The sequence below is a fragment of the Cyprinodon variegatus genome, unplaced genomic scaffold (assembly GCF_000732505.1).
Source record: "Cyprinodon variegatus isolate N-32 unplaced genomic scaffold, C_variegatus-1.0 Scaffold541, whole genome shotgun sequence".
Lineage (NCBI taxonomy): Eukaryota > Metazoa > Chordata > Actinopteri > Cyprinodontiformes > Cyprinodontidae > Cyprinodon > Cyprinodon variegatus.
The window spans coordinates 377,190-402,241 of record NW_015150994.1 but is presented as its reverse complement, the minus strand read 5'-3'; the positions used below and the strand labels follow the sequence as shown (position 1 = coordinate 402,241).

At 36.8% G+C, this 25,052-nt stretch overlaps 1 protein-coding gene across 1 annotated transcript in view; it reads left to right on the top strand.

Moving 5' to 3' along the window:
* The window catches only part of LOC107095372 (transmembrane protein 47-like), a 29,370-nt gene extending 14,444 nt beyond the window's left edge, over window positions 1-14,926 (top strand). Inside the window, exons 2-3 of the mRNA XM_015391431.1 lie at window positions 6,577-6,717; window positions 11,516-14,926. Of these exons, the coding sequence (XP_015246917.1) occupies window positions 6,577-6,717; window positions 11,516-11,694 (320 nt within the window). The 3' untranslated portion in view covers window positions 11,695-14,926. The remainder of the gene's footprint in view (window positions 1-6,576; window positions 6,718-11,515) is intronic.
* The last annotated feature ends 10,126 nt before the right edge of the window (window positions 14,927-25,052 follow it).

Genomic DNA, 25,052 nt, shown 5'->3' with positions numbered 1-25,052 from the left:
GTTCGAAACACGCCCCATAATCACAGCTCTATGGAGCAGTATCAGACTCATATTCTGACTAGAATTGAGTCGGACTACGTCAGGCTAGAGTAAAGCAGCGTCAGCATTTAAATTACTCCGTTCTTCCCCCATTCTGCTGTTGTCTCCCGCTATCTTCTCCATGAGCAACACTTGGCTCGACCAATGGGATAAGGGTATCTTTGATCGTTAAATATGTGTTGTCAGCTCATTGGTCACAACACAGGACAAGTTTACCATAAGTTTTGTATCTAAAGTGCCCTTGTTCTTCATTTTCCATTAGCTTTTTACTGACTATTTCTTTACTCTCGCAGTAATATGGGACAAAGTGCATTCCTTTTCCACTAAATACTGGACAGGTGCTTCTATTTCTAAATGCGGAACGATTCCGTTTTTCAAGGGATGGCTGGCAACCTTAGTTGTCTCTAACCATGAGCCATTTGTTTCACTTGCACCCCAAGCTCTGCTTATTTTTTCAGTGACAGCATCTGGTTGAGTTTGGTTTGAAAGCAGCCCCCAAAAAGTATGAAAACAGCTTATCTACACGACTCCTTCTGCTGTTTTTATGGTATAAAACAATAAATGCATGCATGCATATTAATCATGTCCCTAGATGACCAGGCACATTACGGCGAATGGTGTTGCACTGTGTCTGTGCGAACTACATAAGAGCACAATGCCTGTGGATTCCGCTGATGCATATTTAAATGTTCTGCTCCCAACCCTTGTCTGTTTAATATGCAGTTAGAAGAAGAGAAATATCGCAGACAGCCTGGTGAATAAAAAAAAGGGCAAACACATTTGTATTGATGAGGCAGTTCATTTCCACACCAGTGAAAAAAACTTTGGGGGAATTAATCTTTTAGAAACTAAGGGTATGCATTTTCAATTTTATGCTAGGATACCTTATTTTCACCATTAGATATATGTCTGCTTTGTTAGACTGCTATTTCTCAAATGTTTGCTCCCCTGAATCCCAAATCTCTTCTCTTGGTTTAACTCGCTCTGTGGTTCTGAAACCCATAATCTCCAGACTGCCCATGCTTTTTTTTATATTTTTCTTGGCTGGAAAAAAAATGGACTTTGAGGAATAAGATTCAGACAGAAACAGATGTATTTGTGCAGGAGCCTTTTGCATCCTTATGGCTGCAGAAAACCTTGTTTTAGGATATCTTACCTGTGAGGATGCATAACCGTCTTTGAGGATAAAGGTGAGTTTTGTGGTAATGTAGCAGAACGAGTCTTGGATAAACTGGGAAATAATACTCTGTGGTTAGCCTGACCATTCGGACTGACTTGTATATTGTATATACAGGGTATTAGTCTGAAAAAGAGTGAATAGAACCTGATTTCAAAGGTTGGACTAGAAGAGTCAGTGGAAACAGGTTAGAAAGTACCAAATAACTATGACATTTTGCTTTTTTAAAGAAGAGCTCTTAAACCAGCCATTTGTTGAGATTTTAAACCTAGATCTATCTAATTCCAAATATAATAATGGACTTTATTCAAAAATTGCTCTGTTGCAGCTATTTTAACTGCCATGGTTATAGAAATGTGCTGCTGCATTGTGGAAGATTCTGGTGTAAATGTTAACTCGCCTGTTTTCTGCATGCATATGTAGATTTTCTGTATGCACTTTGGCTACCTCAAAAAAACTCCCAAAGTATGCATGTCAGGTTAATGGGTTGCTCTTAATGTCGCCTTGTTAGCACACTTTTAGAAAATGCGGTTGAATTTCAACTTGTTTGTAAACTCTTCCAGCAAACTGCTTAACATTAATGACCATTTTAATTTTATCATTTAAATTTGTCTCAAACTTAACAATTTTATGGTTATACAAACTTCTCTTCACAAAACAAGTAAAATTTTTTAATGAATCTAATGATGTTAAAAAAATATCTGTAGAATTAATGAATAACAAAATAGAACCTGTATTTAAATTGCCTAACTCTATATTTATATTCCTAATTCATATTTAGTCTTCTCATTCATTGTTATATAAAAAATTTTTTTTATAAAAATATTTTTTTTATATTTAAGATTAGTAAGTAATTGTAGATTTAAATGTAACATACTGTATAAGACATATGTAGTTTTGTATGCTAATTAACTAAATTGATTAATTAGATGTTATTTTCTCCAGTAGATGGCAGAAAAGCACTTTATAGGTTTTTTTTTATGTGTTGAATCTGCATAAACAGGCTTTTTTGGGAAACCCATACACTTGAGGTGGGGTGTAATTAGGCGACTTTGAAACAACAGTTTATAACGGGTTAAAATTTGCAAGATCAGATCCATCAATAAAGAAAAAAACGGTTAAGATGACTTTAGAATCAGCAATATTACTAAAGTGATGGTATCATTATATAGCTTAAAGGTATTGTGGAGGATTTTCTAAGAAAAAAAAAAAAATGCACGTGCACGACCCTGTACCCGCTCCTGAGAGGGAACAGGTCTTAAACTCGTGCGAAAGGATGCACAAGCCCATTTCTCCTTGTGCACGCTCTGTTTAAAAGTTATTGTTCTCATAGCTCATACAAGCTTACTGTGTCCAAATGTCCGCTCTAACCCCTAAATCCCTCAATCACTATATAGAGCGGGGACTATAGACTGGACTTTATAGTGAAGTCTTTAACTGACCGTTTGGACAGATGATCATTGCTTTTTGCTCCCAGTTGGTCAGGTAACTCCTCCTCCCCTGTGCAGTGCCTGTGCCATCTCTATTAGTCGCCTCTTTTGGTTAGTGGCAGCAAATCCCATAATGCTTTGTGTGGAGAGTCGTCAAAAGCATTCTGGGATATTTCTGCCTCTCTGAGGTCTTTCTTTTCTTGTCATATACTTCATAGACACTTTTTCTCTTACGATCCTCGGCCATTGTCTGAAACTCTAGCTCACCACAGATATATGCCTGAAAGTGCACATGCACAGAAAAAGGTAGCCAACAGGATGAGCACGTAGGATGGCCTTACATAAACATATCACCAGAATGATTGACAATTAGGAGGACCACTTATTTTGATGATCCACCCAGAAATAAAAGATCAACCTCTATACCTTTAAATGGTAATACAGATTAAATGTATTCTAACATTGTGCCATAAAACATTTATCTCTCATAACCACAGCTTAAAATGTGCAATTTTATGACGGTAAATGACCAAACAACTCCCCTATTTGCAACTATGACGCTAGCATTGTGACCCAACATTTTTTTTTTTTTACTTTAAAAGGTGAAGGTGATTATTCTACACCCAGATAAGCTCTACTTTGGCTTTTATTCTTGGACCCCATTGTGACTAAAGTATAGCTGGTTGGGTTGTGGCAAAACCATTCATTTCGCTTACACCCTAATCACTGCTTAAATTTCTCAGTTTTGTGTTAATGCTACATTGACATTGGTGGCAGTAAATGACCGGTACATAATCTCTATTAACATTTATGATACTAGCATTAGTGCCTTTGCTAATCTTGTAAAATCCATCTACAAAACTTGATTCAACATGAAAACAATGTCTACCATGAGTCTTTAGACAGTTATTAAGTTTATATTTCCATTAATAATGCAACCGTAAAAATGTAATGCCTGATATGAAAATTCATACAAGATGTCAGCAACACCCTATTTAATCGATATATACACTAAATTAATAAAAAAATGATTACTGTTAATGACATTCACAATACAGAGAAGGAGATTCCTGGAGCTTCAGGGTGAAAATCACACCTGAGCAACACTTTCGATTAGTTTCTCTATACAGAAGATGTCTTGTAAGTTTCAATACCAAGCAAGGCTTTCCTCCAGGGTATGTTATAAATTACAAAAAAAAATGTTTAACACGTATTACCATTCCAATTTATTTTGCATCATTTATAGACTTATTTGTATCAATTCCCTGTTGTGTGTGTGTGTGTGTGTGTGTGTGGATCCCTTGCATTGTTACTGACTGAGTAACTTTCCTGTCAATAGGCTAATTTCACTTGTTTTAATCATTAAAAACAACGTTGTCTTAAATACATGCTTTGATTATTTTAAGCCTTATTCTCTGCTGAAAATCAATAGAATTGAACCATTATTGTACATTCAGTGCTTTATTAAATGTGAATAATTATAACAGTTATTATTTAATTCCCCTGGAAATAAGTTCAGTTGTACATTTTAATGGGAGCTTGCATGCTTGGTTTTTCCGCCCTTCAACTCTAAATGCCTCCCATCTACAGAAGATTTTTGATAACAAGCCAACAAAGCTTTTTAGGCAGGCTTTTTTTAAGGCAGATGCTTTTCTGCTCTCACTTCTTCTCTTCTACTCCCTATCTCACGCTGCTACCCTCCACACCCCCACATCCTTTTACCCTGTCTGTACCCTCACCAGCCTCCTGCCCTCTCTCTGAATGTTTGTTAGTGCAGTCAAATGCCACTAACCTTTCAGCTTCTCCTTACCATCTTCAAATAGCTTACTTGTTTCTGCATTCTTTCCTTTTGCCTTGCTTTTTCTCATCCATTTTTTAGACGACTGGCTTTTGCTCTGTGCTTTTCTTAACACCACTCTCTGTTATGCCTTTTCCTTTACTCTCTTGTTTTCTCCTGAATCTCTTTCTGTCAGTACAACTCCCCACAGATGAATGCACTATACCTGATGCTTTTAAATAACAGCAAAAATGACTATAATTTCTCCTGTTTTTTTTTTTTTTATGTCGTCCAAACAGGCATGACGCAGGTATTTTTATATTCCTCCTTGGTTACTTGTTGCTGTTCCATTAAATTGGAGACACACTAAACAGTTTGTTTGTTTTTTTTTTACAGATTTTGAAAAGACTAGGTAAAATCTTGTGGCACAAAAAACATCCTAAAATGTTGATACCCCAATATTTAATAATTATGCTTTGTAAGCTTTGGCATGAGGATATTGCATTAATGAAATTGCAAAGGAGGCGATTTGATCCATCCAAGGCATTTATTAGTGAACATCTAGCATCTTTATAACAATTTATGATTAAATTTAATCTTCCAATTTCACTTTTTTACAGCTGTGACATTACCAAATTATTTTCCACCATTCAGTCGTGGACAGCTTTATGTCTGTCGAACCATAAACTAGATTAAAGAGGTCGTCCCCAACCTTTACTCCGTTCTACAAAATATGCAAGATTCTTCATCTAATACTTTTAGAGAGAACTGGTGATAACGTTTGGCAGAAGTTCATTTAGATTTATTTACAATGCAGTTTCATGAATGCTAAACATAATTGGGTTTAGGTTATAGATAACCCAGAAAGTGTATTATGTAATATTTTGGTAAAGAAAACTCTACTGTATGTGGTATATACAGCAAAACCACATGTTATTCTGTCATTTTAATATGTTTAAACTATAAAGCTAATAAATAGAAGAAAAAAAGTACAAATGGTGGCTGTACGAAGATATTTTCAGAACAGTTTGGTGGATTTCATTAAGGATCTTCATTATTTATGAGTACTGTGAACTGAAGAATTTGGTGATAAAATACGATTTATCTCGATATATCGCGATACCTTAACATAGTGATTGGAAAACCTTGCAAGATCTCATTGTAGCTCTGCTGTGGCTTAGGCTCTTGGGGGGGGTGCACTGCCGTATGGAGGCTTTTATTCTGCTTTTATTTTTATTCTATTTTCATGTTAAGCAATTTGAAGTGTCCTTTTACTGAATTGTGCTATACAAATAAACTTGCTTGCTTTGCTTTGCCTTAACAGTTACATAAAAGTAGGACTGTGAAATTTATGTATTTTAATCAATACTATCCATCCATTTTCTGTCACATTTGATCCCCTCTGGGGTCGCAAGGGGTGCTGGTGCCTATCTCGAACTGTCTACGGGCGAGAGGTGGGGTACACCGTGGACAGGTCGCCAGTCCATTACAGGGGAACACACAACCATTCACACACACACACACTCATACCTAAGGACAGTTTAGAGAAACCAATTAACCTAACAATCATCTTTTTGGACTGTGGGAGGAAGCCGGAGTACCCAGAGAGTACCCCCGAATGCACAGGGAGAACATGCAAACTCCATGCAGAAATACCCCGGGCCGGGAATCGAACCCAAAACCTTCTTGCTGCAAGGCAATCATCTAGCATAACATCCCTTTATGGGGATTTTGAATCAATACAAATGTCATCTAATGAAACATCGTCATATTTGACATAATCAACTTTCTTTTTAGACCCCTATTATTTCCTGAATTTTAGGCTTTATTACCTCTATGTTGTAGTTTTACCACAGGGCTTAATCTTAGAACCATTTAGCCTTTTATTAACGGTCCAGCTGCAGTCTACCATAGATAACATATTGATTATATGCAGATGATGCTGTTGTAGTTATGCAAGCCAGAAACAATTCAATTCATCTGTAGAAGCTTGTTGTTGTTGTTGTTGTTCCTTAGTCTTATTAAGAGGATTAAAAACAGAAGCAAAAAGAAAACCAAAGCTGCAAAACAAATGGTTTAAAATGTTTCATAAATATTTATCTGTCTGTATGTTAATCCTGTTCTGCTCCTCTTTTCATACTCTCCCTTCCCAGACTGGCAGGTTGCCACGCTAGCCCTGTTGCTTGGAGGCGGAGCCTTGGTCTTGATGTCATTTCTAGTGGCTTTGGTTGCCGTGTGCATCGGTACAAGACGGCGGTTTTACGCTCCTGTTGCCTTCATGCTTTTTGGAGCAGGTCAGTTTGCACTTGAATTCTCACACAGACAATGCTTGAGTCCTGGATTAAAGGGGACACACCAAACAGTACCTTGCTTTTTTTTTTTTTTTTTAGATTTTAGTGTATTTTATTAGGATTTTATGTGATAAAAGTAGTGCACAACTGTGAGTTGGAACAACAATTTGAAAAACAGGCATCTTTTTCATTCCATTGCCCCCTTTGAGTTCTGATGTCAGTTAAATTCCCAATGGAATACATTGAAGGCTCAGTTTGTAATGTGAAAGATATCAAGGAGGCTTTTCTTTTTATTTGATTTGTCTAAGCTGAATTCTGTCATGGTTGACCCTGCCACAGCATAACAAACAGGTCTTCAATTACCTTTCAGTAGATTGACGTAGGACCTATAATAGGAGCTATTATAAGATGGAAGTTTGGTATACACACATCCAAACACACACTACCTATTTACTTAATTTACATGATAATCCTTACTTCCTCATTTAACTCAAGTCACACACCTGCAGTCCCCAAGTCACAGTTTTCTGCTCTTAAGAGAATAAATCCTTTTTTTTTTATGTTGAAGTGTGAAATGTGGTGTCACGCCTTTCTCTTTAACTTTCCCAGCATCCCCTCATTTTGAGTCCGACAACAACCAAGCTTCTCGCTTTGGATAATAAGCGGGAAATGTCATTATTTTTCCATCTGTGAGGTGATTTATTTTGAATAGCAGAATGTGTTTCTTAACTATACCCACTGAACCTCAGCATCCCTTCCCTAAAGGAAACCTGACATGAAAGGTTGCCACAAAAAACAATTAAAACATCTATAAAGATGAATTTAAATCTAAAATCCTCATTGTTCTTAACCTTTATTAATCTATTACAACAGTTACTAACCATCTATATAATACTCTTTTTCGTTCTTCACTATAATCAACTGTGAAATGTTGTATTAAAATGTTTTTAACCACCTCCCATACCTTTATAAAGTCATGGGGCCAGGCCATACGTCTTTGTAATAGCTGTAATTTTATTACTGTACCTGTTATTTCTTAAGATTTTCCACAGCAGGATGTCTTTCAATAATTGGTGTAAGCTGCCACCGCTTAACATAAAGCTTTAGCAATATAAAGCTTTTCATTTTTGCAATTTGGGAACAACACGTTGCCTTGGTTACCAACATAATACTAAAACTAAGCTCAGTTTTAAAGGCCATCTGCAGTTTCCACTCCAAATGAGGGTTAGACATAATGCACAAGGTTAGCAGCGGTGAAAAGAATCAAATTGTTACCAATGTGCAGCATCTATTGGAAATAACATTTTAGCCTTCTTCAAATGTATCTAGCAAATACCGCTTTTGTTATTACAATAGCCTTGTTGGAGATGCTCTAAAGGTCTGCAGTGTTATTTGGCAATAAACTGTCATTGCAAAATTCTTTAGCTCTGAATGTTGGAGGTTTGGATCGATCTAGACCTTATTTGTTTTATAAATATATCAGATAAGAAAAGTTTAAAGTTTGCATTGGTGGATAAAAAAGCAAATGATAAGCGTTGTACTTTGTACATGACAAAAACTAATAATTTCCTTTTTCTTATTGTGCTTATTGGTGATATCCACATAAAATAATCAATGCTGAGTGGAAACGGGGAAAATTAAATATAGTTTACCAAACATTTGCAAGATGGGAGGACATCTTTAGAGCAACTGTTAGAAAAAAGATGCTCTGAAGATTAAGTTTAATGTATTATTCATTAGACACTCTAGAGGGTTATTTCTCTTGTTGCATAGGTTTTAATGTTAACCCTCCAGGCCTAATTTAGCCTCTATTACAGGCTGCTAAGAGCATGAAGTGTTTTCCAGTGATGCAAAAACTTCAGTTTCTACATGTATGCTTTATCTCTTACATGTAGAACAGGATACCACTGGCTTTCTTTTAAGGGACTACAGTGACTTTCCACTACTGTTCTTCTTGGAAATCGAAACCTTAAAGAAACAGCTCAGCTTTTTACTTTTATTATCAAGGTAAAATTAATCAGTTCTTACAAAAGCATAAAAAATTCTGCTTTTTTCTTGCGAACAATGTGTCCATTCAGAATAAAAAGAAAACAGAGATAGACATGGAATTTTAAATATGTATTACAAAAAACTAAAAGCACCCTTGATAAGTCACTGAAACTTTTCCACTCTAGTATCCTTTTTGAGATTCAGTGATGCCAAATAACTTGAATCTGTCGAAGGTAATAATAAGTGGAGCTTCTATGAAAATGAAAGTTAAGAATTTTGTTCCATGCTTCAACAGAATGATTTAAAAATAGTCTCATAAAACAACAGGCCTGGACAAATATGATGGTGGCCAGAGAAAAGACTGAAAACAATGTACCCAAAGGGACTTGTCAAATTTCCCTTTGTTCAATCAAGATGTGTCGTCTAATTTGCATCACAATTGTCTAAAATCAGTCAGTGGACCTACATATTATGGCCATATGTAGTCACTGTGCTGTTTGATCCTATGGTGTGTACCACACTCAACATGGACCAGAGGAAGAGAAGGAAAGAGTAAACGTAAAGAGAGAAAAATAGAGAAGCACGGTAAAGATATCAAACAGTCTCAGAAATGTAAGATTCTTGAGACTGTTTGAAACCTCCCTAGACGTGGTCACAGGAGGAAAATTAATGACAAATAAAATTGATGAATAATAGGAATGGGTGAAAAAAAAGAGTCCAGACAAACTTGTAAAGAGGTTAAACCTGAACTTTAAGCTCAAGCAACATCACTGTCAGATCGCACTAGTGTTGTTGGAGCCAATGTGGACTTGATGGGAGATGACCTAGGAGGTCAACTACTGTTGAAAACAAATCAGAAAAAAGTTTGGAATTTTCCAAGCTTTGCGTTGAGAAGCCACAAAGCTGAAAGTCCTGCAGCTCCTTGTTCACAGATAGAAACATGATGCACATCAAAAGTGGAACACTGTCCCTACTGTGAAACACGGAGTAGAGTTTATTATGTTCAGAGGCTGCTTTGCTTCATCTGGCACAGGTTGTTTCCAATCTCTGCAGGGTACAATGAAATCTAAAGACTATGGGGTATTTCTTGAGAGGAATGTGCTGCCCAGTGTCAGAAAGCTCGGTCACAGACACAGATCATGGGTTTCCAACAGGATAATCACCCAAAACACAGCTAAAGAAACCAAAGCATGGCTAAGAGGAAAACGCTAGACTATTCTGGCTTTCTGTAAGCCCTGACCTAAATCCTATTAGGCATTTTTGGAAGGAGGTTCAGTTTTGGACCAGGATACCTGCTGAGAGGAGCAAAATTCTAATTGGCATTCTATTTTGTTTTTTAATCATTCTGTTACTGCCTGATCAACCAAATGTTTTAACCATTTGCTCAGCAAAATGCAGGCTGGAGGTGGACAGGGGAGTTAAAGGCTTCAAGTACAGTTGAAAATCAATGTCTGACTTTGATTTTTTCATTTTAATAGTTTTTTTTTAATATTACCTTTGTCAGATTCAAGTTATTTCTGTGACCATTGTTGGTTTTTCATTCATTTCTTTCACAAGGGGTACCAGCAATTTTGTCTATGTGTAATTGTTAGATTCATGAAAGTCCTAAAGGAGAATGTCCAGCCATTGGTTTGTTGGGTTAACTAACAGGACATAGACTTAAGAACGTCTGTAAACTTCATGGAGAAGTCTAGTGACGGCTTTCAAAGGAGGGGATAATGAAATACAAATATTTTAAGTAACTTTCTGGCCCAAACAGCAAATGATCATATGAGAGTATCAATGCATTTAGTTATCTAGATGTTGTGAAGATGTCTAGCTGCAGTTTGAACTGTCCATCATAATAAAGAAGACAGAAAACCTTAGTGACTTTGAAAATAGCATGGCAGTTAGTGCCAGACTAGCAGATACATGTGTTAGTAATTCAGAAACTTCTAAGCTAATGGGATTTGTCACAGCCATGCGTCTTCTGGTTTTACATAAAATGATTCTAAAAAAGGGAAAATATCCATTGGGGGGAGTGCAGTAGATAGAAATACTTGGTGTTGTTAGAGGTCAGAGGAGAATATACATACTTTGTAAGAGAATAAAATAGCAACAGTATTCCATTTAATTATTCCATATACAACAGTATTCCATATACCTTTGCTGTAAACCAAGATTTACAAAAAGTGGAATAAAGATTACAGAGGCTCATCAAACTGGCCAGTCCAATGAGTCTTGGTCCCTTTACACTCATCCCACCATCACCAGTCTGAATGGTGTGGACATTTTCTTGGCATCTTGCAGCACGTCGGAAATCCACCACTACACCGTATAACTTTTAGCCCCGCAGTGCCAAATAACAAATGATTTGATTCCATTTTTCATGACAACTTCTCACTCACTGTAGTTAGGTTTCTTTTGCTGACGCTGTCACTTGCCAAACTGCAACCTGAGAGCTGCAGCTACAGAAACTCCAGGGAGCCAAAAATGTGGCGTTATTTTAAAAAAAAATTATCGATTGCATTTTTTGCCCATAACCAATCATCTGAATTAATTAATTTAACCACTTTTTTTTGTCCATGTCTTCACAAGAGGTTGTGCATTTTAATCCCTTTAAGTCAGAACTGTTTCAGATCGCTAATCCAGTGAGGCGTTAGCTAACTAAAATTTTGTTCTTCGCACCAGACTATACTAGAACAAATGCTATTTATAGAAATCCCAAACAACATATTTAATGTTTTGCTTAGGTTGATGCTGTAGATGAGCACTTACATTGTGTCGGAACTTTGAAATTACACCTCATATTTACCATTTCCATCTCCTCTAGTTGTCCTCCAGGCCTGCAGTTTGGTCCTCTTCCCCATCAAGTTCATCGAAAGCATCAACCTGAGGATCTATCACGAGTTCAACTGGGGCTATGGACTAGCCTGGGGAGGGACCATCTTTTCCTTTGGTGGGGGAATCCTCTACTGCCTGAACCCCAAGAGTTATGAGGACTACTACTGATTCTAATTAAAACTGCAGACTTCACAGCTACATGGTGGCAAAGACGTACACATGGGAGGCGAATTCCCTGGAAGTGTTGGAAATAGTGAGCATCAGATTCCAGCGGCCAAATATATTATCTGAATCTTTGACCTTTGGAAACAAAACAAATGGTCAAGAGATTACTCTTCATGCCTTCGTCAAAAGAATTGTGTTTGTTGTTGATGTGGATTCATAGCTGGACCATCTTAGAAGATCCTCATCCTGGTAGGGATTGGGGCTGGTTTATAGATGGCTTACTGCAAAGACTTGCCATACAACCTTTAGAAATACACCGATGATAATTCTGACAACTCTGTCTCCATTCTTGGCTTCAAAACCCACCTTTTTGACTTAATTTGAAAATTCATGCATGCAGATACTTAATTGCTTGACTGGATCTCTTAAAATCTCTTCACTCCCATCTCCAGCGTCATCATCTAATCAACAGCTTTGTACCGTTTTTTTTTTTTTTTTCAGAATCCTTTGGCGTCCCTGAACTTCTGTAAAGACGTAGAAATTGATCATATCCTTATAACTTCTCAACAGACAGACTCTTCCTGGAGGAAGGTGAGGGCAGAAATAAAATAAAGTAAGACACCCACTCAATATTCCGTTATCGACCCACTTGTCTGTTACCCTGGCAACCTACTGGGAGTGCACATGCAGCTGTCATGATTGATTACCCACGGTCGGGGGTTGTAAGACAGTACGGCCCCTTGAGGCCTTCAAGCGTCTTTGATTGCCCATCGAACAGAGTTTCTCCAACCACCTGTCAGCCGGTGTACCGCTTCCCCTCCGGTAATTCTCATTGTGAAAAGGGAATGTTGCCATTACTCACAATATTTCGGCCCGTCAGTGGTCAGGTTTATATGCATAACAGCTGTGTGATAAAGAAGGAATGTTCTGAATAGATTCATGTAATTTTGCACTCATCTGATGGAGATTCCTGGGGGCATTCATACCTTGTCTCGAGTTCTGATTGTGTTGGGTGGTTAAAGGATGGTTTGGCTCAGAAACAAAAACAATTTTTTACTATTTCAGAGAGAAAGTTGCCCCAGTCCCTTCTAAATTTGCAGATGCTAACCAATAATTTACTCGTATGTGCCTTTCTCCAGTTCATCATGACATCAGGCTGTAAGTTCCAATATTCAAGACTAGTGCATACAGGTAGACCAGGTAAAGCAAAAGTTAAAAATCCCATATATTTAAACTCACAATTTGAGTCCTTTTTGTTACCACAAGAAAAAATCTGCCAAACATGTAAAGAAATGTAATACCTGGAATAGGAAGTTGATTTCAGTCCTCATGGCTTGCAAAAGTGCCCCTTGAAGTTTCCATATCTTTCAATGTTACGACCTCAAACTTTGTATTTTATTAGGTTTGCAACAGAAGAACACAAGCACTTATTGTTAAAAAGAGGGAAAATAACTGCATGGTAAAAATCATTCAAGTATGCCTAATGCTGTGGTCATATCAAATGCGTTTTGAGTGTCAAAAAGGTTACCTTATCTTGGATACTTGTGCACATTGATGTCAGGGGCACATGGGCACACAGTGTGTTCGATTGATCTGATGTACCTTTCCAGCCTGTTATGTACAATGGCAAATGCAATGTAGAGAGTTTTATTACTTTTTGTGTATTGGCTGTAATAAGTGGGGGAAAAAGGTTTTAGGAATTTTTGTAAGCAAGAAAGTACACCTCAAAACGTCGCCCATGCAGTCAGTTCACCAGGATAATCATCCTATATTCCATAGTAGTTTTGAGTGGCACAGGACCTCATGCAGGTGGGTTGTATCATTGGAAATCTCCCTTGATTGCTCCCTTAAGCTGGCCAATCACTCTTGGAATTCCAGCTGTCTTTTGCTCGGCTTGAATTGAATATAACATTTTTTTAGTATGAGATTCAAAAATGCAAGTACCAGAATAAAAAAAAAATCAAACATTCTTTGCTGGAAAGTTTTAAAATGTTAATTTAATGCGGGTATGAATTATGAACTGTTCTGCCACGGTTCAGTAGGACAATATTTTGTTATTCAGTTTTTTACGCCCAAAGCTCTGCAGGAAAGTTCATAGCTGTGTTCAGATTTTCCAACTCCAGTGTCTGATGTTTGGGCTCACTTTATGTATGTTAAAGTTGAAAGCTCACAATTCATCACCCCAGAAACCCTCAAAACACAATGCATGAGACAGTCAAAACTATTCACAATACTTCTTGACTCTTCTTGACATACTGTATGTCTGCTGTAGACTTTGCATGGAAACAGGACGCCCCTGATGCTCAAACGCGTTTGGTCTGAATACAGAATCGTATTTAAATGAATTTGTTGTGATACACTCAAATTAAATCAACTTTAGCTAATTCTTCAGAAGTCCATTAACAGTAGTTGGACTCCACTTGTGTATAATTTAATCTTAGTATGAATGTAGCCTTTATGTGAAGGTTGTAGAGGTTTGTTAAAGAACATTAGCAAGCAAACTTAATCATTAGCAACAAAGCAAAGAACTTAACCACCACTATGGAACATGGTGAAAAAAAACATGTTTTGATTGATTAAAAGATTTAATTTAAATCCAGCTTAATCTTGCAGAAAAACTCGATGAAGAAGTAGATTAGTTTGGTACCAATAGAAAACCCTGACATATGCCCCATTTACACTCCCTCTCTGAAAACCGATCCCTGCCGAGTTCGGACCAAGTTAACCGCGCCGAGCTTGGTTCTTACGACCATTCACACATCACGCTAGCCCGGTTCCACTCTTCCAATCCGCGGTCCAAAATACTGCAGTTCTCAAGACGGGAATCCCGCAAACAAAAATGGCCACGCCCATAACATTCAGGAACTTATCTATCTGGACAGCGTCCCCTGCCCAAATTTCAATAAGAGATGCCATTTATTGTTAATAGGCTGAGAAGAAGTTCACACCGGAAAACCCGCAACATGAGTCAGCTGTTTGTAAATAGGAGATGAAGCGGTCTGCTCATTCGCTCTTTGTTAGAGAACCGGCCACAACTGCAACGCGCTCAAACTGTTGAACTAGTGCTAGATTTAGCGTGGTTCAGTTGTGTCTGGCATGGTCCAGTTCCGTTGCATTTCATTTACACTCAACAGTTATTTAGGACCGTTCTCGGCACGGTTTGAAAAGGGTAGGGTAAATGGGGCTATTGACGCTAGCTTAAGTGTAGTTAGCAGCTAAAGGTTAGCCAGTCAGTACCTCCTTCAGAGCAAACACTTGTTCCTCACTTTTTCATGGTCTTGGTTCTGTTGTGCTTTACTTTGCTCCTTGTTTTCTAGTTGTATTGGTTTAATTCCTGTTTTGTAGTAGTTTCTAGATTTATGTTCTCAGGTTTTTCTGTTGTTGTCCTGTTGCCCTCTTGTGTGTGTTCCTTTCTCCTTGGCTCCCTCGTCTCCTCTCACACCTGCTCCTTATCTGTTTGTTAGCCCTGCCTATATATACACTCCCTCTGCCGTCACTTCTTGTTGGTTCCTTGTCGTTGCCGGCTTTTCATGCTGTTGTCTTCCTATCTCGTCTCTCCCTGACTCCTCATGTTCAGTTTCCCCTGATGTCTCCATGGTTCTGGTTTGGCTTTACATTTTTAGTTGGATTTTTGGATTCCTGCCTTTGTTACTGTTTTCATCATTAAACTGCAAGAAATCTCCTCTGCATTTGGGTCCTCAAACCGCAACCAAACCGTGACACACTGTATGTGCTTCTTTTTGTTACCACGTATCCAAAATGCTTTCCAGCAAACAATTTTTATTTGATGTATGCTAATTGTTAGCACAACAGAAAAAAACTACCTTTATTTCTTCAAAATAAGATTTTTCAATGTGAATACAGCATTGTCTAAAGCTTAAACAGCACACCAAGATAGCCAAATATAGAGATGTAACCTTGGTAACATCTTGGATAGATTATTGTGATGATAGTTTTAAAGTAACAAAATCACAACATCTTTAATTAAATTAGCTGTAAATGCTGTCATATTCTATACTGTTGATATGATGATGAGACACGCTGAGGATCTCTTGCTTTGTAGAACATATGTGAACGGAAAAAGGAAATGGTCTACTGCTGTGTGTGTCCATGTATTTAAACGTGGCTACTGACGCAGGCTATTCATAGTTTGTTGAAACTGATAAATTCAGACAATTTTTTTCCAGGAAGAAACTGTTCTCCTCTTGTTAACTGTAAATGCCAAGAATCTGTACAGTGCTCAATATCAGCTGTTTCTGGCTGAAGACATTTTGAGATGTATTTAGTTGTGCAGAGGTAGAAAATGTCACAACTAATTGAATCAAAGGTATGTATTGGTAAAATGTAAGTCTGGTATTTTACTTCAAGGCTCCATCTCATTATAGAAAAGATCATCTGACAATGTTGGATTTATTTCTGTTCCCCGGTCTGCTGATCTTGTTCTGACATTTTTATTCAGGTGGTTTGATATAGCTTTCTTTTTTAATCATGTATGGGTATTTCTTGACTGTATACCACCTTCTTACCAAGTCCCTCTCCAGATTTTCTCTGATTTATTTGTGCCCAGCTCCTAATGTCCAAAGGTGTTTCCTACTTTACAGATTAGAGGAAATTCTGTTTTTATAAGGTTGTTTTTGTTCAGGAAAAAAAATGACATTCAGTCTGGCCTATGTGGAAAATGTGTTCATTCACACCTGATTGCTGTTAGGAATGAGAGAGAAAAAGAAAATCCAAAAAGTAGAACCTGTCTGACAACATGAAGTAGGTCAAGAGTGTTCAAAATATACATATACTCCTAATTTAGCCTAGTTAAAGTCAGGTTTAAATGCTTTGGTGTGAAATTAAGCAGAGCCTTAAAAATCATCCTATGATGTCGAATTTGATGAATTTTGCAAAGAAAAGTTAGCTTAAAAAAATCCTCAGAGACGTAAAAGACTAATAAAAATATTCGATAACAAAGCAAATCCATAGGAAGGCTTTTGGTGTTCAGTTTTTCAGCTACTGGCCAAAGGTGCCAATGGTTTTTAGTTGATTATATTTACTTTAATGGTGAAATTGCACTACAATGTAATTTAGCATCCATAAATTTTATTGTCCGTGCTGTTTTTTAAAGTGACTACATTTTTTTAATACCCCATGTGATTTATTTTCATCTTCTCTATCCAAGATTACTTTCCTTTCTTTGGTACGCATTTCTCCACTCAATGCTCCAGGTGTGTTGGGGTTTGAATGCAAAGCAGCTCTCCTGCATATAATTGGAGATTCAGGCGGCGTCTTTTATTCGCTGTCCTTTTCATTGTCATATATTTACTGTGGAGCTGTCAAGTAACCATCATCCAGAAATAGAATCCAGGCCGACTCCCCAGCCACCTCAACAAATAAAGGACTTGGAAGACGGCCATGCGCTTCAAGGAACCGACAGAAGTCCATTTATTTAATGACAACAAGGATAGAATCTCCTGCATATGGAGATCATACAGTGAAACATTTGAATATTGTGGAAAAAACACTCATTTCATTTTGGTACAGCTTGGGCCATGTGTTCACAAAAAATGTTATTTTGCAAAACTGAGAAGCCCTTGTTTGGACTTCATATTACCATGCGCTCTCAGTTCTTATTTAAAAAAAGCACATTATATTTTTTGTCTTTGCGCACAAACTATACTTTTTAAAATGATTTCTCATCTAGCTTTGGAAAGCTTTACATCTTTAAGTGTTATTTTATCAAAAATGTATTGTAGGTGGTAATAATATTAACAGTAACTGTAAAGGAATAAAAAAAAAAAGACCTGAGTGTGGCCGCAGCAATGACAGGCTAAAGATTCACGCATTACATTGAAAAGAAACTTTCTCACCGTTGTTTTGAATCGTTGCATTAAAAATCATTTTATTCAAGATAGAACCTATAAAAATATAAAGTCATAATAGATCTACCAGACCTGAAAGTCTTCATATTATAAGAATAAATTTGTAAAATTATTAGATTATAGTCATAACATTTAGAGAATAAAACTGTAACATTACAGAGATAATTATTATATTGAGATAAAGTTGAATTATTATGAAAATTTCATAGTATAATGTTAAAAAAAGAATAAAATCCTATAAGAAAGACCAGTCGCCCTCTTCAGCTTAGGGTGAGCTGATCACATCATATTTTAATGACTCAATTAAAACTTTTTTCTCTTTAAAACAACTATAATATTTTCCCTCATAAGTTTTACTCTCCTTTATTATATCTAGTAATTTTACTTAATTTTTATAATATCATAGATTCGTTTTCATGATAATGTGACTTTATTCCAGGAATAAAAAACTTTGTAGTATGGCTTAAATTTTGGCTAATAAGGTAGATGCACTGTTTTTGTATCTACCTTTGTAGATAATCAAATGTTTCCATAAAAACATTCTTCAAATAAAAAAATTAGTTACTTGGTATGAAAAAATAGAGTATTAATAAAATATGAACTTTTCCAAACACCTAATTTACTTCAGTTACCTTCCATAAAATGTATAAATTAGTCACTACTTGATCGTCTGAATCTAATTAACACGAGCCATAAACATTTATCTGGAATTACTTTAGTAATTCCAGATAAATGTATATAACATTGATTAACTAAATTAATGATGCATTGACTCTTATGCAGGTATCTTGCAGTGCAGGTACACATCAGTGGATGCTTTACATCCATGAAACTGTAACTTCCAACATTTACCAAAGTATATATTTGGCTGGTTATTCAGAGATTTAAAAACGACCACATAGAGGCAAATGTTTTTCCACACATACAGTAGTATAATATTAAAGCTTTTTAATTTTTTTAGCCACCACCACTGCTGCACTACCAGTTTCTGTTGATGTTCAGATGGAAATGGACAAGCTATAAGTTGTTTTTTGAGAGTTTTTATTTACACTGTGTTTTATTTACAGCCAAATACTAAGTAAACACTGCAGACAAGCTGAACCAAATGCAGTTGGTGTTAAGAATCTTTAGCCTACCTTGTTAGTCCTTATTTTGGATCCTTTCAAATTATTCCAATCTGCTGGAATAGCCTTGATCTTACACTGTGTTTCTGAAATCTTACAGCTGCAGGTTTTTGGTTCGATCTTTCCATAAAAAAATAAAATAAAAACTCACTTTTATTTTACCCTCTGTTTTTTCGTTGATTAAAAATGTTCAAACCTAATGTATTTATTTTCATTTCAGCTTGGAATTCACTTCTGATTGTGCCATTAAAGCTTAATAAGGGTGTTTTAGCTAACTGTGGATGTCTTTGTGGAGTAGGTTCTAACATGCAAACAGACTCTGGGTTAAAATATGCATCTGTCTTAGTGATGCTTTTGTTAAAACCAACATGTGGCTTCTCCGTATTTTTGTGCAGAAAAGGTGGGAGAGGATATGTTGATCCCTATGAAAACTGTATATAGTCTACTTAAACATAAACAAAGTACTCTTTAAAAAATAATCACTGATTTCCTGATTTATTTTCTATGTACACCACTTTGCTGAAGTATCCATATTTCCTTGAGCATTTCCACATTTTGATTTATCAATATAATCTTTAATTTTTTTTCAATTGGGGTCATCTGTATTTAGAGTTTCCATGTCATTAACATCCTAACCTTGCAGCTTTGCTAATCAAAACATTTAGATATTTTTATATTTTTGATTCTTCTTTTAAAAAAAAAAAGAAAATGATCAAACTCAGTTTATTTGTAGAAAGTCTGACTGGGCCATTTCAATTGTTCCAGCTGAAATGTAAATTCAGCACGGTTTCCCTCTAGGATTGTCCTGAATTTAGCAGAAGAAAAAACATCCCACGGCATGATGCTGTCACCACCTTGTTTAAGCTTGCATATTGTATGTTCAGGATGATGTACCAGGAGTTAGATTTCATGTTTGGGATATAAAAAAAAAAAGAAAAGAGCTTTACTATTGTTTTTTTATGCAATCAAAAGATTCAACTCTACTTTATGTTGATCTATCATAGGGAAATCTGTTAAAGCCCACTGAAACTGCTGCCTGTAATGTTAGAAAATGTGGAAAAAATTCAAGCAGAATAAAAATGTATAATGTTAACCTTGCTTTTAAACATCTTTCAAATTAAATTTCAAACGAACTGTTTTAAGTTTGATTTTCTTTGAAATCCCTAACTTGAAGCCACATTGGTTGTTACAAGCGTCTCATTTGAAAAATGAAAATACTTTTTGTTTCTTAAAACAGAACAGGTCAAACTAAAATAACACAAAATGATTTTAGTTTGAAATATCAGAAACAATGATTTTTTAAAAATCTCTCTTGCGCCCATGAGATGCATATTTTAGTCCAGGTTTAATTTAGCTGTGATGGATAGCATTTGTTTACTTAGTAACTTACTGATGAAAAGTAGAGGCTTGTAAACAAAAACAGATCCTTTTTTATGCATCCACTCCCAGTAGACTGGGGAAAAACACTGTCTAATGATGTGCTTAGGGACTTAGAGTCCATGTATGTGTGTGAGTGATTGCAGAAGTGTACAATTATGCGCAGCAAGCAGGAAAATAAATCTATTTGTGCATGTGTATTGGCATGTTTTAGATGCCATTGTAGAGATGTCACTAATCAGCATTTATCTCTTTGTACACATTAAAAGCACTGAGCTGAGTGTATCTGAAGTGTCACTTTGTTCGGCTTTCATCTCTTTTTTTTCCCCAGCTCGGAGTTGATTGCTTTTATGCCTTTTTTGTTGTTGTTTCGTTATAATATATGCAGATCATTTAATCTACAGTGCATTAAAAGCTGCCAAACATATTCCGAAGTGAAGAAATGACTCCAAAAAAGGGGTGTATGCATGTCATGTGTCTAAGAACCTAGAAATTAGGGAAGATGTAGCAAAAAAAACAACAAATCATGAGCACCCTGAGCCCATATCATCCTAATATGGAGACCTTTGTAGTGTCCCAATATTAACATTTCTAATGTAATGTGATATCTCTGTATATCTGTCTCCAGCTGTGATCCACAGTTTTCAAAATTCCACCGAAATTTAAATGGGGATTGCTTTAATAGATTGGTATAAACTTTAAACTCTGTACAAACATATATATTATGGATTTTTTTTGTTAACGTGCTCAGATAGTATGGGTTAAATTAGAACAGAGAAGAAAACAGTGCAGGTTTTCCTTCCATTTAACTCTCAATCATGGTGTCTGAAAGCACCTGGTCTCCTTTGCATGGCTTTCGTGGTTTACTTTGCAGGAAATCTATTTTTTTAACACTTGTGGTCAGAAAAATCTATTTACTATCACATCGCTTAAAATGTTGATTCTAAAATTGATTTATGAGTGCTGATTTTAATTTACTTACTTTATAAATCATTCACTGAGGCTTCCCCGGAACCTACCTAGCTACGCTTTCTGGGTGAGAGCGGTTGTTGACTGAAAGAAAAAGCTAGACTCCCTTAGACTGGAGGTTCTTTCAACATTTTACTTTTTTTTCCACTGTCTGTAACTTCTTTTTGATTGACTGCATGTGAACAACACATTTTTTCCCCAGGCTTTAAGTAGTTCGTAACAGCAGTATTTCACTTTTCTGAAACGCTGAGTGCTTCGTCAACTGCAAGCCAGAACCATCCAAATTAACCTAAATAAACCCTTGAAATAAATTGCAGAGTGCAATGAATACATAATAAATAAATAAATCACACTTTTGAATGAACTTCTCAGTTATACCCTAGAAAATTAAAATGCATCTGCATAATGAAGTGTTGTTTATCTGGGGCCGTGTTTACCAAATTCAAAGATCTAAGAATGAACTAATTTATTTAAATTATGTCCAAATGCATCATGCAGCATAATTACCAGTGGATTGAGAGAACCAAATTATCAGTGAAGGCTGGTTCCAGCTGTGAGCTGTGTTCTTTGCTGCTTCTTTCTAGGGATTTTCTTCAGGATATCTTAATCTGTGAAGTAGCAGGAGTCTTTGTGGGACAAAATTCGATTTGATCAATTCAAGTTTTTAAAGAAATTCCTCAGTTTTTTATCAAATTGTTTAGTCCTGAGCTCTGAGGGAAGAATCACACTACCTCCTCTATTTAGCACTCACCAACCCTAAGGTACAGATCTAAATTTGAAGCTCTGCTGCCCTCTGCAGGGTAGATTATATAAATCTCTTTGTTGTTTAGCAGTGTGGCGAGTGGAGACTGAACCAGGTACTTGCAACCTTCTCAGAGTACATGTGCACTGTTCTAACCACTACACCATCACTTCCCACTATCATAGATAAGATTATGCACTATAAATGAAAGCTGAATTTGTTTCAAAGCCATTGTAAACTTTTTGGGGTACTTTAGAGTTTTGTTTTTTTAAGAAACAGAGAGATGTCCTCAGCATCCAAAAAACTTCTGCAGTACTTCCTGGCTTGAGGACTCAACTCCATTCTGAAGAAAGATAACTGCCTGCAGGACCAGGACCCCTAAAGAACATGAAAAGAGAAAAAACACCTAAAGATAGCAATAACAGTGGTTACTTCAACCCCAACCCATTATAATTGGAGGTCCCAAAGCTGTCTTCATGTGAGCTCACAGCACCCAGACACTAAGCTTCACTTCAAGACTGCGTCCTTCACCACACTGCCACCCCAACCAATGTACCTCCCAAAGTACCTCATCCTCCAGAGTACCCCTTTCCCCCAAGGAGCCCTTTTCTCCAGAGTGCCCCATCCCCTTGCAGAGAGCTCGATCTTGAAAAGTACCCCATCAAATCTGAGTACTCCATTTTCTGAGAGTGCCCCATACCCTAGATAGCCCCATCTCCTGTGGCATCCCATCCTCCCAGAGTACCTCCTCCCCCATCGGGCCCTATACCTCCAGCATGCCCCATCCTCCCAGAGAGTTCCATTTCCCCAGAGTGACCCATCCAGCCAGAATGACTCATCTACCCAATAAAGCACCATGTCTCAAAGCACCCAACCTCTTCACCTGGAGTGCCCCATTCCCTCACACAGAGGCCAATTTCCCAAAGCGTTCCATTCTTGCAGAGAACCCAATTCCCCTAGAGTGCCCCATCTACCCCAGAGAGTCCCATCTCTCAAAGTTCCCCTTCCCACCTACAGTAGAGAGCCCAGGGGTATCCAGTGGGCACGGGCCATCCCATGTTGGATCCCCAAGCTGGTGTGGTGAATCTGATATGAAATCTCAATGTGAATTGATGCTGGCACAGTCATGTGCAGAAATCTGAGACTCCATGAATATGGCACCAAATATAGCTATACTACCAGCATGGTCTCTGCCCACATTACAGGAGGGAAACATCACGCACAGCCAAAGTGGTTTAAATATCTGAGGATGAGCCAGACCAAGATACATAAAGAGAGAACTACAAATATCCTGGTAAGTAAATCTGTTAAGAAAAGTTAACTTTGGTTAAAGGAAAAAAAATCACAGAAATCTAAGTAACCCTATAATGATTGTAATCATACTATTTGATACTATCAAGAATCATTATAATATAATTGCGCTCACAGGTATCAAGGGATGTTCATCTCTTTTCCTCCCAGTTTTAGATATTTCCTTGTTTTCTCAAATGTTTTGGGATTAATTTAATTGGAATCATGTGTGTTAAATTGGGGACATTTAAACCTGCAGAAGATGGACCTTTTAGGTCTGACTTGGACATTTCTGAAAATTCCTGAACACGTATATCTAATAAAGTATAACTAATAAATTGTTTGTGACAGTAAATGTTTCTTTTTTTCATCAGAACCAGCCAGTAATCATATGGAAATAGAATAGCAAGAGAGAAAAGATATACAAATTTTGAGAAATTCTTAATTATTCTTACGGATGAAAGTACAACCGGAAACAGAGAATACTGTCAAAAAATGTCAAGATACTCCAATGCCCCCAGAGGGTCTGATCCCACCAGAGGGCCCCATTTAAGACAGCAGCATCATGCCGTCTTACTTGGCCAAGGGTCAAATATCCAGAGCACTCCCAATTTCAGAACTCCTTGCTGAGCAACACCAACAACTAATCAATGCCCAAGACCCAAATCCTCCATGCTGCAAACACTGGAGCAAGATAAAAACCCAGACAGTCAAAGCTATCCAGCCAGAGTGACCTTTCCAAACCACAGGGTGGCTCTAAGAAAAACGAGAAGGTAATGCAACATAAAAATACCACTAGACCCATCACACATACGTAAAGCCCAAACCCATGTCGTCTTGGCTATTGGGACCCCTAATCTTCACCATCAGAGTTGTTAAATTTTATTATCTGAAAGTAAGAAAATGTCTGTGAATTCATTAAAAAGTATATTTATCAATGAAAACCCAAACTAAATGAATCCCATATAACACTGCCAGGGCATTAATGGGAAAATCAACTGTACTTAAATAGTTTAACTTCAAACAAAAATGTTCTGTTTTAATATTTCATTATTCATTTTCACTCAAAATATGCATCACCTTCCAACAAATACCAGGCATGATCTTTCTGAAACACCTCTCCAATAATAGGATCTCCTTACAGCAAGACAATTCCCTGCTTAACTAATCTTTATTTGTAACTTAGAATATTAAATGTGCTTTTTATTGGACTCTGGATTTCAAACCATGCTAAGAATAGTAGGAAAATTCTATTATCTTCCTGTTTCTGCAAATGTTGGAACTAGAATAGCTTACTGGCAGGGCCCTTAACAACCAGCTAATTACATCTATTCAGTATTAAGGCCCGTTGCATGTGTATAAATGCCATACAATATATTACGTTAAGCTACACACCCTCTTTCCTATATATTACGTTTAGCTACACACCCTCCTTCCTTTTATTTTCCCTTTCCACTACTACACTCCATGGGTATCTGCAGGATGGCCCAACATGTCGTCATATGTAAGAATAAAAGCTCTCTGGTTCATAAATGCTCGTAATGTTGTGTGTAATGGCCTGTAACTGTAAACCTAGTCCTTCTTTTAAGCACTCTACAAAAATAAAGTGGCTATATCAGTTTCACAGGAGATCTAATCATAGTGAGTGTGTAACAGCTCTGCCATCCAACCACGAAGCAGAGAGCTTTCCCATCAGAGGCGAGCAGTTGAAGGAAGAGTGTGTGTGAAAAATACACGAATTTATCAATTTTCTTCTTTAGTCCTTTATTCTTAATCATAATTAAATACCTCAGAATATGTTTAAATAAATGATTAGAATATCTATAATACCTTTTATTTTATTGTAGTAAAGGTAGTACACTCTTAAAGTATGAAATTAAATGAAAATAGGGAAACTGATGATTGGGGACTGCAGTGGCAGGCAGGCACTCCAACTTAACCTACTTAACCATATATATATATATATATATATATATATACCGTAAATTCTCT